The 15,995-nt window shown below is 54.8% G+C and overlaps 8 protein-coding genes across 8 annotated transcripts; 3 read left to right on the top strand and 5 right to left on the bottom strand.

Annotated features, from left to right (window-relative positions):
• Positions 1 to 413: 413 nt before the first annotated feature.
• On the bottom strand, positions 414 to 1,163 carry M409DRAFT_28344 (uncharacterized protein; the record flags this gene model as incomplete). Its single annotated transcript, XM_033808993.1, has 2 exons — positions 414 to 868; positions 938 to 1,163. 2 exons carry the CDS (start codon positions 1,161 to 1,163, stop codon positions 414 to 416), a joined length of 681 nt encoding a protein of 226 aa, XP_033662196.1.
• Positions 1,164 to 1,585: 422 nt separating this feature from the next.
• On the top strand, positions 1,586 to 3,242 carry M409DRAFT_69901 (uncharacterized protein; the record flags this gene model as incomplete). The annotated part of the gene is made up of 3 exons (XM_033818488.1): positions 1,586 to 1,868; positions 1,921 to 2,658; positions 2,710 to 3,242. The coding sequence occupies 3 exons, from the start codon at positions 1,586 to 1,588 to the stop codon at positions 3,240 to 3,242; spliced, it is 1,554 nt and encodes a 517-aa protein (XP_033662195.1).
• Positions 3,243 to 3,766: 524 nt separating this feature from the next.
• M409DRAFT_28342 (uncharacterized protein) lies at positions 3,767 to 4,801 on the top strand (the record flags this gene model as incomplete). Its single annotated transcript, XM_033808992.1, has 4 exons — positions 3,767 to 3,944; positions 4,006 to 4,363; positions 4,388 to 4,473; positions 4,527 to 4,801. 4 exons carry the CDS (start codon positions 3,767 to 3,769, stop codon positions 4,799 to 4,801), a joined length of 897 nt encoding a protein of 298 aa, XP_033662194.1.
• Positions 4,802 to 5,071: 270 nt separating this feature from the next.
• On the bottom strand, positions 5,072 to 7,907 carry M409DRAFT_59301 (uncharacterized protein; the record flags this gene model as incomplete). Its single annotated transcript, XM_033814150.1, has 4 exons — positions 5,072 to 5,535; positions 5,570 to 5,749; positions 5,787 to 5,935; positions 6,217 to 7,907. The coding sequence occupies 4 exons, from the start codon at positions 7,905 to 7,907 to the stop codon at positions 5,072 to 5,074; spliced, it is 2,484 nt and encodes an 827-aa protein (XP_033662193.1).
• Positions 7,908 to 8,724: 817 nt separating this feature from the next.
• On the bottom strand, positions 8,725 to 9,213 carry M409DRAFT_37569 (uncharacterized protein; the record flags this gene model as incomplete). The annotated part of the gene is made up of 1 exon (XM_033810758.1): positions 8,725 to 9,213. A coding segment is annotated over one exon (489 nt), but the record flags the coding sequence as incomplete, so codon positions are not given.
• A 768-nt stretch (positions 9,214 to 9,981) lies between these two features.
• M409DRAFT_69900 (uncharacterized protein) lies at positions 9,982 to 11,496 on the bottom strand (the record flags this gene model as incomplete). Its single annotated transcript, XM_033818487.1, has 1 exon — positions 9,982 to 11,496. One exon carries the CDS (start codon positions 11,494 to 11,496, stop codon positions 9,982 to 9,984), a length of 1,515 nt encoding a protein of 504 aa, XP_033662191.1.
• A 706-nt stretch (positions 11,497 to 12,202) lies between these two features.
• Positions 12,203 to 12,933, top strand: M409DRAFT_59298 (uncharacterized protein; the record flags this gene model as incomplete). Its single annotated transcript, XM_033814149.1, has 2 exons — positions 12,203 to 12,327; positions 12,390 to 12,933. The coding sequence occupies 2 exons, from the start codon at positions 12,203 to 12,205 to the stop codon at positions 12,931 to 12,933; spliced, it is 669 nt and encodes a 222-aa protein (XP_033662190.1).
• A 772-nt stretch (positions 12,934 to 13,705) lies between these two features.
• M409DRAFT_28338 (uncharacterized protein) lies at positions 13,706 to 15,532 on the bottom strand (the record flags this gene model as incomplete). Its single annotated transcript, XM_033808991.1, has 2 exons — positions 13,706 to 14,010; positions 14,062 to 15,532. 2 exons carry the CDS (start codon positions 15,530 to 15,532, stop codon positions 13,706 to 13,708), a joined length of 1,776 nt encoding a protein of 591 aa, XP_033662189.1.
• Positions 15,533 to 15,995: the final 463 nt, after the last annotated feature.

Genomic DNA, 15,995 nt, shown 5'->3' with positions numbered 1-15,995 from the left:
CTCGATCCTCGACGATGCTCTTTCCCGTTGGACACTGGATACCCTGCTGCAGTGGCCTCTGTTACATTCTGGTTGAAATTGGGGCCTTCGATTAGCGACTGCGATTTCATACTCTGCATTGTGCCCAAAGGCTGAGCCGACAAGCACAGATCAACATAGTTTACTCCTTTGTGTGTGTGTTTCGCTGTGGTTTGCGGTGCAGTCGGTGTTCTGAAAATGGGAAGGGACAGGATGTCAGGATGTTTATAGCGTAGCTCGACTCAGAGAATGGATTTGAAAAGAAGTTGTGATTTTGAGAAGAAGAAGAATATCGTCTCGTGATGTTCGATGCTACCTGATAATCCGTTTCATATGGTCCTACCCCATAATTTGATCTTGTATAAGCGTCTTAGTATGACTCTCTCAATAGACACCTAGTTCACCTTGACGATCCTCGTACTGGGCAACTGCCTGTCCCCACCAGTGGAGTTCCCCTCTCCTAATTGCTTCGTTATCTTGACATACTGGCCACTGTTCCCCGCCGTCCCCACACCATTCGGCCCCGCCTGGATCCTCTTCTCCGCCCTCCTCTGCATCCACCTCGTAAACGGCTGACCCACATACGCGCCCAGCACACACGCAAACGTCGCCCAGAAATGCCACAGCAACACGATCGTGGCTCCGATCCCCCAGGGCGCGAAGAATCTGACGAACTGATCGGTCTGGTAGAGGTCGCTTTGCGATTGGATGTAGTATCTCCGCGAGGGGGATTTCCGGACGAGTTGCAGGACGGTGGTGAGGCTGACGGGGGCGGAGTAGAAGGGGATGAAGAAGATGGAGAAGGTTTGCGTGATGCTGACGTAGAGGAGGAGGGAGGTTTCGTCGAATGCTATAACACATCATCGTGAGCCTTTGGGACAGGGAGAGATTTTGGAGGAAAGGAATGGTCAAGACGAACCAACAGAATTGACGCTCAATTCAATCGTCGGACTGAGGATTTTGTACCACCGGAAAATGGCGTGGATGAGCCATCGACTGCCTTCGAAGCTTCCTGTTCGGCAGAAGGGGTGTGTGAAGGAGGCGTTTGTGGTGAAGTATTCGTTGATGGTTTCTTCTTGTTCCTTTGGGGAGCCTTGGGTTAGACGGTGGACGACGGAGGTGATGTCTTGGATTGGGTCGTCCATTGCGGTTGATTGATTGTATTGTATTGCAAGCGTATGTTGTTATTTGAGGTTGTGTTGTTGTTGCGCGAGGTAAGCTCAATGGATTGGAGTGTTTTGCAGGGGAAGGTCGAGAGCTGGACAAGAGCTCCTTTCACATGCCAAAGAGTCGAAAACGTGCCTGACGATGACATCACTGGGGAAAGCGTGTTCCAACTTGAAGTTACCGGGTCTGCCGGCGACAACGTTGAGGCATCGTCGAGTCTCGATCCATCGTCTTGAGCTCACTCATTCACCCCTTGATGGGTGACGTACACCAATTCAATTCCTTCAAACAACAAGTCTGTTTTCTTCCTTTCGCATCGAAGCTCAAAACAGCTCTCGAAAAAAGCTGAGCTCTCCTCCAGCCAAGCCACCATCGACTGCAAGAGTGAAAGCTACCAACGATGGCGAGTGGCAGCATCACCAAGACTCTGCAGCACTTCATCAACGACCCGATCAAGTTCCTCTTCCAACTGATCCAAACCCTCCTCGACTATATCCTCTCGCCTGCCCCGCCGAAACCGAATGCTGAACTGGGTCGTCCCAAGATCGCCATTGTTGGAGCTGGACTTACGGGTGTTTCGTCTGCGTCGCATTGTGTTGGCCATGGGTTCGATGTTACGATTTTCGAGGCGGGGAGTAGGAAGAATTTGGGTGGGATTTGGAGTCGTGTGAATAACACGTCGGGTACGATAAATCCATACAGCCTGTGCTTGAGCATGTACTGACTTCTGGACAGGCCTGCAGATCCACTCCATCATGTACCGATTCCATCCCAGCGTCAAATGGTCCGAGGGCTATCCTGGTCGTAAAGAGATTGTGGGTGCCATTGAAGAGCTTTGGAAGAAGTATGGACTCGATAAGAAGACCAAGTTCGATACTCGCGTGGAGAAAGTGTACAAGGACAACCAGGGTCGATGGATCATCAACGATCCCTCGAATGGTCGTTTCGATGGTGTCATTGCAGCTGTTGGAACTTGTGGCGATGCGAAAATGGGTCAGATCAAGAATCAAGACAAGTTCAAGGGCGGCGTCTTCCATTCGTCTGAGCTAGACGGGAAGGAGGCCAAGGACAAGACTGTTCTTGTTATCGGAGGTGGTGCATCTGCTGTGGAGGCCCTCGAGTACGCCGCCCACGCTGGTGCTAAGAAAACCTACATTCTGGCTCGCAGCGAGAAATGGATCATCCCACGAAACCCCTTCATCGACATTCTTCTATCTTTGAACATCTTCGGCGCCGAAACTCCTCTTTCCTGGATTCCTGAATCGCTTCTACGGCTGTTCTTCTACCGCGACCTCAGCGACATCGCGCCAGCGCCTAATAGTGGCAAGGGCATCTTTATGGACACGCCAATGGTCAACAATGATGTGTTGGAGCAGATTCGCAGTGGCAAGGCGAGCTGGCTCCGTGGCGATATCAAACGTTTTGAGGAGAATGGGATTTTGTTCAATCACCGCAGCCAGGGTGTACCGAAAGGTTAGTGAAGTGCTGTCTGTGATCATTCGGTGTGGTACTAACAATGTTTAGGTGGGCCTGGCCGCGAGGAGCTCATCCAGGGCGATTTGTGCATCATGGCGACAGGTTTCGAGCGACCATCTCTTACCTTCCTCCCACCGGAATGTTTCGAGGAGAAATACGAGCCCCCGAACTGGTACCTACAGGTCTTCCCACCTAAGCACATGGACATCTGCGCAAACAACTGCACCTACGTCAACGCCATCGGCACAGTCGGCAACTACCACATCGGCATCTACACACGTTTCCTACTCATGTTCTTGGTCGACCCTCTTGCTAGGCCCAACGAGAGACTGATGAAGACATGGGTGGACTTTACCCGCTGGGTCAAGGCTCGTGCGCCCACTGGGGCGTTCGATTTCTTCACCTACGCCGAGCTCATGTACTGGTTTGCGTTCGTCATCGTGATCAACCCGTTCCGATGGAAGTGGGCGCTTTTCGTGCTGTGTGGTATTGGCGAGTCGTTGCCGAAGAGGATTGTTAAAGAGGAGGATAAGTTGAGGGCTTCGTGGGGAGCGGCTACGAATGGTGTCAAGGACGAGTAAAAATCAGGGCGGACGAGGAACGGGTTTGTATGTACACATTAGAGACAGACATAACGAGATACAGGAACCAAAAAATGATATCAAGAAGAAAACGACGCCGTGCCAGCCGTTTGTCGAGGTCTAAGAAACGCTCCTTCCAGTACTTCCACGCGATATCCTCCTTCCTCCAACAGTGGGCGCACTTTCCTCGTCGACTATCGTGGTCCTTCTAGCCATCTCTGCACCATCGACTCGGCATCCCGAACAACCCCTACCCTTATTTTCGATTCTGCCTCGCCCACCCTCCTTTGCCCTACACATACACTTCATTCGTACCAATATCACCCAGAGGCTCACCGTGGCCTCTATCCGTCATCACGTATACTACCCGGCGGCTGTCGCGCGCATCCAAGGACCGCCGACCGAACGCGCGCCAGAATCGTTTCTCCCGCAGCACTGAGTCTCGAGGTCGTAGAGACTATCATCGCCAATCCTACTATACTGGCCATACGCCTTCACCTGCTCCAGACGACGACAACGACAGTATGGAGACTCCAGCGCCTCCATCCACTGCTACGACCACTGTGCAGCCTGTTGAGGAGGAGGAAGCTGTTGCGGCGATTCCTGATGATGAGGTTTCGGGTGATATTCCTGCGATGAGCCGGACTTTCACGACGCCTGATGGCGTACCTATCACCGTGATGGAGAAGCCGAGCGCTGAGGGTGCGTGTCCCGAACGCTTCATTTGTTGAGAGCTAATGTGGTGTACTGACAGGCTCGGTAGTCGTCAGGAGACAAAGCACCATCGCGAAGGGCTCGACTATCGATAGCATCATATCACCCAAGCCACGTCTAACGAAGAGCTTCCCTACCACAGCACCTTCACCGCGTCCAGTAAAGAGCTTCCCGAATGTACCTTCGCCTCGCCCAGCTTCGCCCACAAGAGCATTGACCGAGCCCTCCAAACCCGTCAAGGTAACGCCAATATTCCCCAGCCTCACCGAGAATGTTTGCCTGTTTCACGACCATGTCACCTTGCGCGAAGTCACCGTGGTCATCAACGAGAGAACAATCATGGACAGAGAAGGCGGACTGCTGTTTCAGGTCGATCACAAAAAGACCTTCCTCGAGCCAAACGGATAGTATGCGTTTGATCTGAGGAGGAGCAAGATGCGGTGGACGAAGAGATGGTACTTGGACATCAAGGGGATACAGAAGTTGACGTTCAAGAAGAAGCATCCGAAGAGAGGCAGTACGACTTCAAGCCAGCGGCGACAGCATTGAGATTTTGCTAACAGTGAACAGGAGCATCAATGCATACTCAGCTCCCTCCGGCCAATAGAACAGGCTCACTGGATGTCGTCCTTCAAAACGGCATGTTACGTGTCGGACAAGGCCGCAGCAGCATCCTCGTGGCAATCGTGGAAGACGAGATCAAGCAGCTGAACAACGAGCCGCGCGGAAGAAGAATGAGGGTGGCAAAAGGCTTCGATCTCGCCGTTGCGAGCGCGATGTGTTTCCTCTTCTACAACGGCACCGGGAAGAGTCAGTCTCGCGCGAATGGGTATGCACGCATGTAGTGGAGGAATGAGGGTGGCGTTGTGAATCTGTGTGAAGAAAACCTAGTAATGGTCAGAACATGAGCAAGAGGCTCTTCGTTTACCATGGAGAAACAAGAAGGAAAACGTTGCGGTGGTGTTTGTGGTTGAAACAGCTGTTTTGATCAAGAGTACGTAGCTTTGCAAACAATCGTTGGAAACAGCAGTACTTGTTCTCATTCCATCCCATTCAAATCAAACATATCATCCCATGGCATCGCCCTTGTTCGCGAGCCTGTTCCTTCATTCCAATTATTCCAACGTTTCATCGTCATCTCCAAAGTCAGACTCATTCCATACCACCAAAAGCGTGTTTCCCTGCTCATACTCCCTGTGAGAAGGGAGGAGGGTGCGATGGGAAGCAGACTGTGTCCTGTCTATGCTTTGCCCTTTCCACTTGGCCTGTGACCTGGCCCGACCTGGCGGCTGATAGCTTTGTTTGCTGTTCAGCCTTTCGCCGGTGATGAGGAGAGGTGAGGTGGGATGTAGACTGTGGCCTGTGTTTTGCTGTCCCGGTGAAGTGCCATCTGGCTGAGGGACCGGGCGCTTTGATGAGCTGTTCGTGTCATTGCTGGAGATGGCGAGACGTGAAGGCTGTGTCATGCCTTGATGTTCCCTGTGGAGAGGTGTTGGGCTGAGGTACCGACAGCTTTGATGAGCTGTTCGTGTCCTTGCCGGAGACGTGGAGAGGTGGATGAAGGCTGTGACATGCCTTGCTATTCCCCGGAGAGAGGCGACTAGCTCAGGTACCGACGGCTTGATGGCCTATCTGGTCCTTGCCGGAGACGAGGAGAGGTGGATGCAGGCTATGACATGCCTTGTCATCCCCGTGGAGTGCCATCTGGCTAAGGTACTGACAGTATGTCGGACTGTTCAGTCCTTGCTTGTGATCGGGAGAGGGTGGTGGGAAGCAGGCTGTGACATGCCTTGCTATCCCTGTGGAGTGCCATCTGGTTGAGGTACTGACAGTATGTCGGGCTGTTCAGTCCTTGCTGGAGACGGGGAGAGGTCTCGGTCGGGTCCTTGCTGTCTCCATGGCCTGTGACCTGGCCATGCTGCTGACAGCGCATTGATCCGCCGATGAGGGAGAGGAGGAAGTGGGGTGCAGGCTGTGTCCTGCCTTGCTATTCCCAAGGATAGCCACGAGGCTAAGGTACCGACGCCTTGATGAGCTGTCTGGTCCTTGCCCCTGGTGAGGAGATGAGGTGGGGAAGCAGGCTATGACCTGCCTAGCTATCCCCAAGGAGAGGTGCCTGGCTAAGGTACCGACGCTTGATGAGCTGTCTAGTCCTCGCCCCTGGTGGGGAGATGTGGTGGGGAAGCAGGCTGTGACCTGCCTTGCTATCCCCGAGAACAACGACCGGTCCATGCCGCCGATAGGCTGCAGGACAGCCTACTCCTTGCGGGAGAAGGGGAGACACATCCCAAGACGAGGTGCTTTTGGCGCTGGCTCGGCGGGCTCAGCGGCGGCGGCAGGTTGCTCGTCCTCACCAAACAACTCGGAGAAGTCGAAGTTCTGCTCGCCTTCACCGAAGAGGTCGGCGCCGTCGTTCTCCTCAACCCCAGCCTCAGCCTCTGTGGGCTGGGCGGTGAGGTTGAGCTCACTCTCTCCGAACAGGCTGTCGGAGTCGTCACCCTTGACAGCCTGCTCACCCTCCCCATCCTGCGCAAAGGCGCGCGCGATCTCCGCCGCCACCTCACTCTCCCCAACCTCCTCCGCCGCGAAGGCGCGCGCGATCTCCGCTGCCATGGCGTCCTCGTCAACCTCATCTGGGGAGGTGACGGGCGTCTGGCTCCCGCTGCCGCTGCCCTGTGAGCTCCCCTGTGGGGTGAGCTCACTCTGGGAAGACTCCCCAGACCCTCTCCGAGCACCAGCACCCTGTTTCTTGGGTGCTGAGCTTGGTCCAGCGACGACCGCCGGGGATGCCTCGACCTGTTGAGCAGGTGAGGCTCCCTTCTTGGCGGCCTGCTTGCCCTTCCCCTTTGACGGGGCGGCTGGGGCCTGGGGAGAGTCTGCCTTCCCAGCAGCGGCAGCGGCAGCAGCAGCGGCCTTGGCCTTGTCCGCCTTGTCTTTGGCGACCCTCTCGCGGTAGCGCTTGTTGCTCTCGTTGTGAGCAATCCTGCGCTTCTCCAGCGTCTCCAGCGTCTCCCGCTCTTGGCGCTCCAGCGCCTCCTGGGATGGCCTGGGAACAGGCGCGGCAGCTCTCCTCCGCTCCTCCTCAGCCCGATAGTCCTCCATGCGCTTGCGATGGTGCTCGCGCCTCCTTCTGCCGTTGATGTTCGCAGGGCCATCGTAGAAGCCCGTCCTCACCTGCTCCGCCCGGAGAGCCTCCTGCTGCTCGCGGAGGAACTTCTCGTGGTTTGCGTGGGCCGCTGCGGCCTCTGCGGGCGATCTCCGTGGCACCCCAACGGTCTGTGGTGCTGATTGAGGTGCCAGCGGCGTGGCAACAGGGGACGACGACGGGGATGAGTCGTCGCGCGTGAGGTCGATCGTCTCGGGAGCCGCCTGCGCGGCTGCCGCCGAGGACGACTCGTCCTCGTCGTCACCGGTGAGATCGATCGTCTCAGGAGCCGGCCGCGGGGCCGGAGCGGGCATCGGCGCGAAATGCCTGTGCAGGGAGAGGTCAAACCCCTCCTCCGTTGGCGGTGGCCCAATGAAGGGCTCCACCAGGGGCGCTGGGCCGGCGAGGGAGATTTCCTCTTCCCCGTTAGGGAGGCCCAGGTCAGCACAGAGCTTATTGGCGCTGTGCGCCCACTCCTCCCACGTTTCCCCGTACAGGGTGCGTGACGACAGGTCGAACGACTGGCCGGCTGGCTCAGTCGACGACTCTGCCGTGGGGATGTCAGCACCCGCCGGAGAAACGTGATTACCCTCACGCTGAGAGCCCGCAGGCAGCGTGAGCTTGGCCCGCTTGGCGGGAGAGGTGGCCCCTGTGGCCGCGCTGTCTTGGGTGAGGCCGGCCTCCGTGCGAGAGCGTTTGTTGCTGCTCGCCTTGGGAGTGGCCGCACTCTGTGGCGCTTCGTCGTGATGGCCGCCCACCTCGCTGGTGGTGCGGCCCTGCTCGTACTGGGTGAACTTGCCAGCCATTGTGTGATAATGGCTCTGTTTCTCTATTGGTCTTGTTTGTGCAAATGTGCTATGCTGTCGATCAATAGCTTGGATTGCTGTAAACTGACGGAGAAAGTGTGATGTTCTGTGTGAAAAGAATCCCATCCTCACCTGCTACTCACGTCTTCTTAAGTAGGCGCTGGGGGGCCATATCCTGGGTGCGGAGGAGGCTCACATGTTCGCAGAGTCGAAAATCTCTCCTCAAAGCTACCAAAACATCTCCCAGCTCATAAGCAGAGCAAACCACCTTTCGAACATCGGCCATTGGCAGAAGCCACGCTGAATCTCTCGGAGACTTGCTTGTCATGCCAATGCGAAAATGACCAAGCTGAATACAAACGATCCGTATGGTGCTGTCGCGCGGGCAGCATCGTCCTCCCAGCCATGGAACCACGACAAGGTCTTGGTCATACATTGTCGACAGAAAATTTCTGCGTCGCTCGAGTCCCCTGGTTTCAATACTGAATGCAAACGATCTGTATGGTGCCGTCGAGGCCGTGCTTGGAGCCGCAGCGTCTGCTCGTAGCTTGTCAGCGCCGCCAAGGACGCCGAAGTTTGGTTTCGTTGTGGTCTCTTGATAGCTGCAGCTCGCCAGTACCAAACAACGCTCGTCGAGGAAAAATTCTCGCGGCCAATGAAGTCCTTCCAAATTTGGGTAATGCCTAAAGAAACACCTGGGACTTGATGTGACATAGAACAATCAGTATATTTCCGCTGGGTATAACCTACAACGCCCAAACTCCAGGTCGTCCGCCTCACCGTCGTATGCTCGTCGTCCACGCCTCATCGTTCGCGGTCATCCAAAGACGCCGGCTCGACGCATCACCCCTTCGAAATCATCTACCCCGACACCTCCCAGCGTTCCACCGGTAGCCTCTCGCACCATATCCTTCAGCACATTCTCCGATACGTCCTCTCGAAGCTCCTTCGCCACTCTGCGGAGGTCCAGCAAGGTGATGTCCCGCTCCTCGCCTTTGGTAAACAGCTGGTAAGCCTTCAGAACCTCCTCACTCAGGGCATCCGGATCATTTTCATGCGCATGCATCTTGAGCGCAGCGATCGCGACGAAATGCTCGAAGGGAACGAATCCAGAGCCATCAGGATCCACCGTCTCCACCATTTCTTTCAACTCTGCCGCATCGGTAGGAGGAATATTCAGAGCGACGAGGCATCTCCGCACGTCATTGGTCGCAATGACTCCCTCTTTCCCCTCAAACTCTTCATGCGGTCTGGCAAATAACGCAAAAGCCTCTTGAATCTCTCCTTCCTGGTCCGCAGTGATATCGTTCTCCTTGGCCAATTTCGACCGTCGCTTCGCAGGAGGTTTCGGGGCCGCGGCGGGCTGCTTGCGCTTGGGGGCCTGCCGAGGAAAAGAGGAAGACGATCAGCGAGACAGGCTAGCATGTGACATTTGGGGTACGACCTACCATCTCTGCGCACCTAATTTCGCATCATCAATATTCGATGGTCATGGCATTAAGGTTTCAGTCGTCCAAAGACGTGAGGTCAACAAAGCTGCAGGCATGAGAGCTGACTAACAGGTACGGATCGGAGCTTAGACCATGGTACTGCGCACCCAATTTGAACTTCACTCTTGGCTGCTTCTCTTTTCTTCACACGCATCGCTGTCATCAGCACTGCCAACACCGTTCGAAAATCATCGAGTTGGCCGTCAAACTGAAAGCCAGCCGAATCTATCAAGTCTAAGTATCCTCCTTCCTCTCCTTTCCCTCATTCATCACGGCCATGAAAATTGCTAGAGCCCGTCATCGCCTTTCACAAGGATGTCGAGTGTGGACAGAATGGCTAGAAGGAAACCCCTGGCCTCGTCTCCAAGAGACAGGTCAGCGTCCGTGGCATGTCACTTTTGGCTTCCCACCCTGCTGAGAGCTGACTATTGCGGACGCGACAAATACTGGAAAGAGAAAAGAATATCCTCGCTAATGCTACACTGAATGCTACTGTTATGTACATCTTGGTTGGGTATCATCTATCCAAAGAATCGAATGCAGAGCCCTCCCAGTCCTGATCCAATTCAAAGTTTTTCTCCTGTTCACTGAAGACCGTGTGACTTCAGAAACGCATCCATCGGTCGTCGGTCTTTGGTCGCAATGTAGTAGTGTCCACCGACATCTGTCCAGCTCACGCTGTTGGAGAAGTACTCAAACCTCCTCTGAACCAGCTGATTTGCCACCGAATGAATGTTTCTCATTGCGAGTTTGTGTCCCTCGGGTACGAACGGCTTCAGACTGACCACTTGGCACCCTTCCTTGAGGTCGAGGAACTTGTTGCAGAGCTTGTCGTTGAGCGCCGGCGTGAAGGCTTGATTGTTTACAAGCACAACATCAGCTCGTCGAAGAACCTCATCGATGCCTGGATGGTCAGTGAAGTCGCCGCGCAAGAGGTTAACTTTGCCAGCCGACAGCCCCCACAGACGCGCTCGCGCTGGGAACTCTCGAGCCTGCAGTTCCGCCAGATCGCAAGGGTTCTTCATCATTTCAATTCCCCAGCTCTCGCATCCGATTTCGAGGGCTGCCTGCAGCACCACGTTTCCGACGCCAGAACCCAGATCAACGAAGACTTGCTCGTGGTTGAGCTTTGTTTTGTGGAACATCTCACTGCAGAGACGAGGCATCAACTCTCCATAGACATTATCGCTTCCGTTCTGATACGCCCTGAGCGTCTCGACTTTGGGCGAAACCGTTCTGCCGTATGTTTGATCAAGTATGCGTCGCACCCAGTCGAGGTGCAGACTCCTCTTGTGTTTCAGCTCTTTCTCGAGGGTGCCGTCACTCAACAAGCCACCCAAGATAGTGTTGAAGTCCTGAACAATCTCTATGAAATCATCCACACTTTCTCGCTGCCATGCTCGGTGAAAGCGCCTGTCGTATCCTGTTTCTTCGCTCAGGCCAGTCGCAACAAGCTCTTCCGGGAAGTACCACGTGCAGATTGTCTTGATGGTCTCGATGATATCTTCCATAGGCTTGTAGTCGTCCTTGGACACGTACTTCGGCCACTTAAGCTCGAATCGTTCCTTGTGGCCCTTGCTGGGATATTGCAGCTCCACGCATTCGAAGACTTCGTCTTCAAAAGGGTTCTTAAACTTGGAGGCATTTGGCCCGGACGTCGCATCTGCACCATGTATGAAATCGAAGATGGTATCATCCTTGAAAGCTGCTTCTGATATCACGTTTCGCCTTGGCCCACTGCTCTCGACCGAGCTGACGCTGCTCTTAATGCGCTTCCGAGACGCATCTGAGTCGGAACCGCCGATGTCGCTACTGTCATCTTCATCGTCGCTGCTGAAGAGTGCCGGCTGAGGAGTCGCGCTCTTTCGTTTCACACCTCTCGAGACAGACAGGGCTCGGCGAGCAGGGTTGGGGGGTTTCTTCGAGGTCGCGGGCTTCGGGCTTGCGCGGTGGAGGGCCTGGTTGAATCTGTTCGGATCTGGACGGCCAGAGGGTCGCTGGGCCCCAGCGGTACTTTGGTTCGGAGTGACGACCTTTCGTACAATGGTCTTGCGAATGACGGGTTGGTTCGCTCCGGTCTTAGGTTTGCTGAAGTTCATAATGCAGGGCTAGCGAGGGGTATCATGCGTGTACGCGATGTCTCATGCTTCGGAAGGGTGCGCGCGTGAACGAGCGGTGTATATATATATTTGGAGTGGAGGATGAATGACTAGCGTGTTCGAGAACGAGCATGTGAAGTTGAATGTCAGAAAAAGAAAGAAATGTGAAGTCTTGAGTGAATACGAAGGAACAGGCAGTGCTCACGTGTCGCGCGGCGGCGAAACCGCCACGCTAAAAAACAATACAGGCAGGCCCTTGCGGCTGAGAACGTCGTGCTTGACTCGAGAAACCACTGTGGCTTCAGTGAGGATTCAACGACCGTCTGTGGATGTCAAAGCCATTAAAGTGCTCAGGAGAGGCTGCGAAGTCAAGACAGACTTGTGCTGGTGTTTCCCTCCTCACCTTACCTTCTTTCACAACTTATGCCAGTTACCTGCACTGCAAACCCCGGAGTAGCATTGTCTCATGGCCTTGCGAATACATCTATCTCACAGCGCAGTATCACAGTGACGTCAAAACTCGTAGCTTGTCTGTTCAGAACAACCAGGTAGGTGCATGTGATGGTGGTGTATAAGAACCTAGCATCACAACGCAACTCAGCTCTCCACCCTCTCCTCATCGAGTAAGCATTGTCTCCTCGCTTCACAGAGCATTTTGATTTCATTTCCCAAGTCATCCAACAACATCGAGAGAGATCCATCAAACATGGACAAAATCCCCGAATCCAACGCCACCAAAGGCCAACCCGAATCAACGACCAACAAACTCCTCGAGACAGGCGCCTCCCTAATCCAAAACTTCGAACCCCCCAAACGTCTCTGCGCTCATCTGTAAGACCTCAACCCCCAAAATCCATACCACCTACCTACATATATCTAACACCCACCCCCAGCAACGCCTTCCACGTCTACGCCTCCGACCCAACCCGGCACACCGAATCCAACCACTACTGCGCGCACCTCAACGACGAAGTCCGCCAATGCATCCTCTACGACTCCCCGCACGCCAACGCCCGCCTCATCGGAATCGAATACATGATCACGCCGCGGATCTACGCGACCCTCGACCCCGAGGAACGCGCTCTCTGGCATTCACACGTCTTCGAAGTCAAATCCGGCATGCTCATCATGCCGGCGCCCGCGGGCGTCCCGTACGCCGTGTGGGAGGCGGCGGAGAACAAGGAGATGGAGCAGGTGGTGGAGTTGTATGGGAAGGTGTATCAGCTTTGGCAGGTGGATCGTGGGGATCAGGTGCCGTTGGGGAAGCCGGAGTTGATGACGAGTTTTACGAAGAGGGAGCAGTTTGATTTTGACGGGGTGGTGGGGGAGAGGGATCGCAGGTTGGGGGTTGAGAGTGCGAGGAAGGCTGAGGTGAGGGAGTATATTCGGGAGCCGGAGGTGCATCCTGATGCTGATGCGACGTGGAAGAAGGGGTAGAGGAGGGGTGTAGGGGGTGGATGGGTGGCGATGGGGTGGAAAGGTCGTAGTCTCTTGCGGGTCGTATGGAGTATGAGCCGTAGTGTCGACGTGGGTGAGCAAGCCTGTACTCAATGTTATCAGCCCTGCGTAATGTCAGTCCATTCAAAAACCTCGATTGTATTTCTGCGGTCTCTTCTTATACTCATCAGAACTTGCGACATTGAAGAAAGGAACAGAAGCAATAGTCATGACCAAAGTTAGACAATAATGATTAATCTGATTGGATGCTGGCTGGGGCGGAAATATAGAAAGTGTCTTTTCGTCAAACTCGTTTGGCCGTCCACGCCGAAAGAGACATGTTGGATCCAGGAATAAAAAAAAGTGAACCCAGTATTCACTCAAGATTCCCCGTTCGTGGGCACAAAGAGTTTTTCCCCTTGATAATCCGGTCGCCCCATTACCCCTAGTTCGCTCCCATCAAATAAACGCCGTTCGTCGCCATGTCCCATCACTCTCTAAACAGTTTTCGTATCACAGGTATCGGTTGGTTTGGTTTGTTGGTTGGTATGTCGGTTGTTGGTAGCAGGAAGTATGTACAAGAAAGGCGTGGTCGTAAAAGATGGATCCATCTCTCTCAGAAACGTCTCCGGTCTATGTCGTGAACAAGAAGCTATGAGACAGAGCGCTGCCTCCTAGAGGATCCGGATGGAGGCAATGCTCGTTGCCGCGCTGCAGGAAGGATGGAGCGCGGACAGCGTGGCTGAAACCACAAGCTGAAGAGTCGAAAGACCTAGTGGTCCATGATTTTCCAGCCTTCTCGTAACAATGTTCGACCGAAGAACATGGTGCCGAGGATCACACCGCAACCGGCGAGTGCAACGCCAGTGTACCACGCGCATCGGATGCCGTGCATGACGTCCGCTTCGGTCTTGCCGTGGTTGTTGACTTGTACCTCGACGGTACCTGCGATGCCGAGCGCAATGGAGATGGAGTAGTTGACCATGGTATTGACCAACGACGCGGCTAGACCTTGGTGTTCTCTTGGCATGTGGTTTGAGAGGATGACTGTTCCTGCTGGGAACGACATGTCCATGCCTGTAAGTCGTCAGTACAACGTAACTTTACACTTGACACCTCGAGACTCACCGAAAGGCATGATTAGAATGGCGACAAACATCTGCGCCCAGTATGTCTGATGTGCTGGCTGGGTGGCAGTGATCAGCTCACCGAGGAAGAAAGCCACCATGGCAATCATCATGGTGAACGCGACGGGCGTGTGCGTAAGCATGAAACCCGTCGCACCCGCAGCAAGGAGACCACAGACTAGAGCTGGAGTGTATTGAGCCGACACGCTGAGTGGAGTGTAGCCACGGATCTCCTCGAGGAAACGCCAAGAGTAGTAGATCCAGATACCGAACGAGCCCCAACCGATACCAACCAGAGCCATCGTGTACGTAACAGTGCTGGTCATGTGACGGACGGGAAGAATGGGCGAGATCGCACGGGCTTCGACCCAAACGAATGCGATCAAGGAGAAAACTCCAATGATTAAGATGAAGTAGACGTGCGGTTGATTCCAGCCGAACAGAGGCCCGTTGTTCCAAGCGACGTTGATGAGGATGAGGCCAATGACTCCGAGGAGGGAACCGGTCCAGTCCATGCCTGGCTTGGTCGATCTACCGGCGAACTGAGCGTCGTGGGCGAGCGCCTTGGGGATGATGACGGCGGAGAAGGCAGAAAGTGCCCACGCCGCGATACCGTAGCTCCAGAACGCCCACGGCCACCATGCCAACTGTGCGAAGACGCTAGAGAACAAGGCGCCCATCACGAAACCCCAGGGAGCCATGGCACCGAACAGGGAGAAGACGATGTTCTTCTTGATTCCAGGAGGGTACGCACGACCAAGCAGAGCGAGTGCATTGGGTGCCAGTAGGGCAGCTCCAATACCCTGGAATGCACGGCAGATGTCAAAGAAGACTTGACGACCAACGTAGGCGCTGAATCCGGCAAATGCTGACCAGCATCCAAGGAAGAAGTATCCAAAGACAAACACTCGCTTGTGTCCGATGATATCGCCCATTCGTCCAGAGATCAGGATAAACGTTCCGACGGTGAGCGAAAAGGCTGCCGCAAACCATGCTTGCTCGCCAGGATTCGTTACGTGCAGGCCTTCTGCGATAATGTGCATTGGAGCGATGGACTGCCCAAGACCAGCCAGACCCATGAATTGAGCCATAATCACAACACCGATAAACAGCGTCTCGTGGAACACGGAAATGTTTAATGGCTGTGATGACGGTGGCGCTGGTGTTGACGGAGGGTCGGGCGAGGGCGAGACGATGTATCCAGTCGATTCGGCGTCGTCCTTCATCGATTCGGGATTCGAGGATCGCATCATGCTGGGGTCCATGAGGAAAGAAGTCGACCGTCCGCGTCCGCTGCTATATATCGCTGGGATCTCTGGTACTGATTCTCTGCTCTCATCCCACATGCTGTCGGCCGCCAGAGAGTCGACTCGGGACTGGAGGGATATGTGTCGTGATTTGTAGAGCGATGTGCGCGCTGAGCTCGAGTCGTTGCCATCCCTCATGGGAGGGGGGTAGTCGGGGAGAACCATGTTGATGGATTCAAAGAAGAACTATGAGTTGTGAGTATATGTTTTGTAGTGGTCTTTGCTCCTGCGAGCGCGCCAAGTTGACGGAGGAGCAGGAGCCACCGTGAGCGGACGGACGTACAAGAGGGCTATTGATAAGATTCCAAAACGAAGGACGTCGTGGAGACTGTCGTTGCAAAGAGTGGCCAACGACAACTCACGAGGGTGCTCGAAACCAGAAACATGCGCTGGACGGTACGCCGAGACATAGAGAAAGGCCGGGCAGGCAGGTGGTTTTGCTCTGGCAACCCGTCCCTCGAGCGTCACCCTAAGCCTGGCGCAGCGCTGCGCATCTGGGCGATGGCTAGAGCGTCACGTCGATACCGCCCCTAGTTGTCATCGTCGCTCTCGAAGCCGCCGGTACGCCAAAGAGGAGAGCCGTGTTAAAATTGGGCCAGCAATCTCATAACGGTGCGTGCATCTGGCG

This window comes from Zasmidium cellare (assembly GCF_010093935.1).
Source record: "Zasmidium cellare ATCC 36951 unplaced genomic scaffold M409scaffold_42, whole genome shotgun sequence".
NCBI lineage: Eukaryota > Fungi > Ascomycota > Dothideomycetes > Mycosphaerellales > Mycosphaerellaceae > Zasmidium > Zasmidium cellare.
This window is presented reverse-complemented; position numbering and strand designations above follow the sequence as displayed.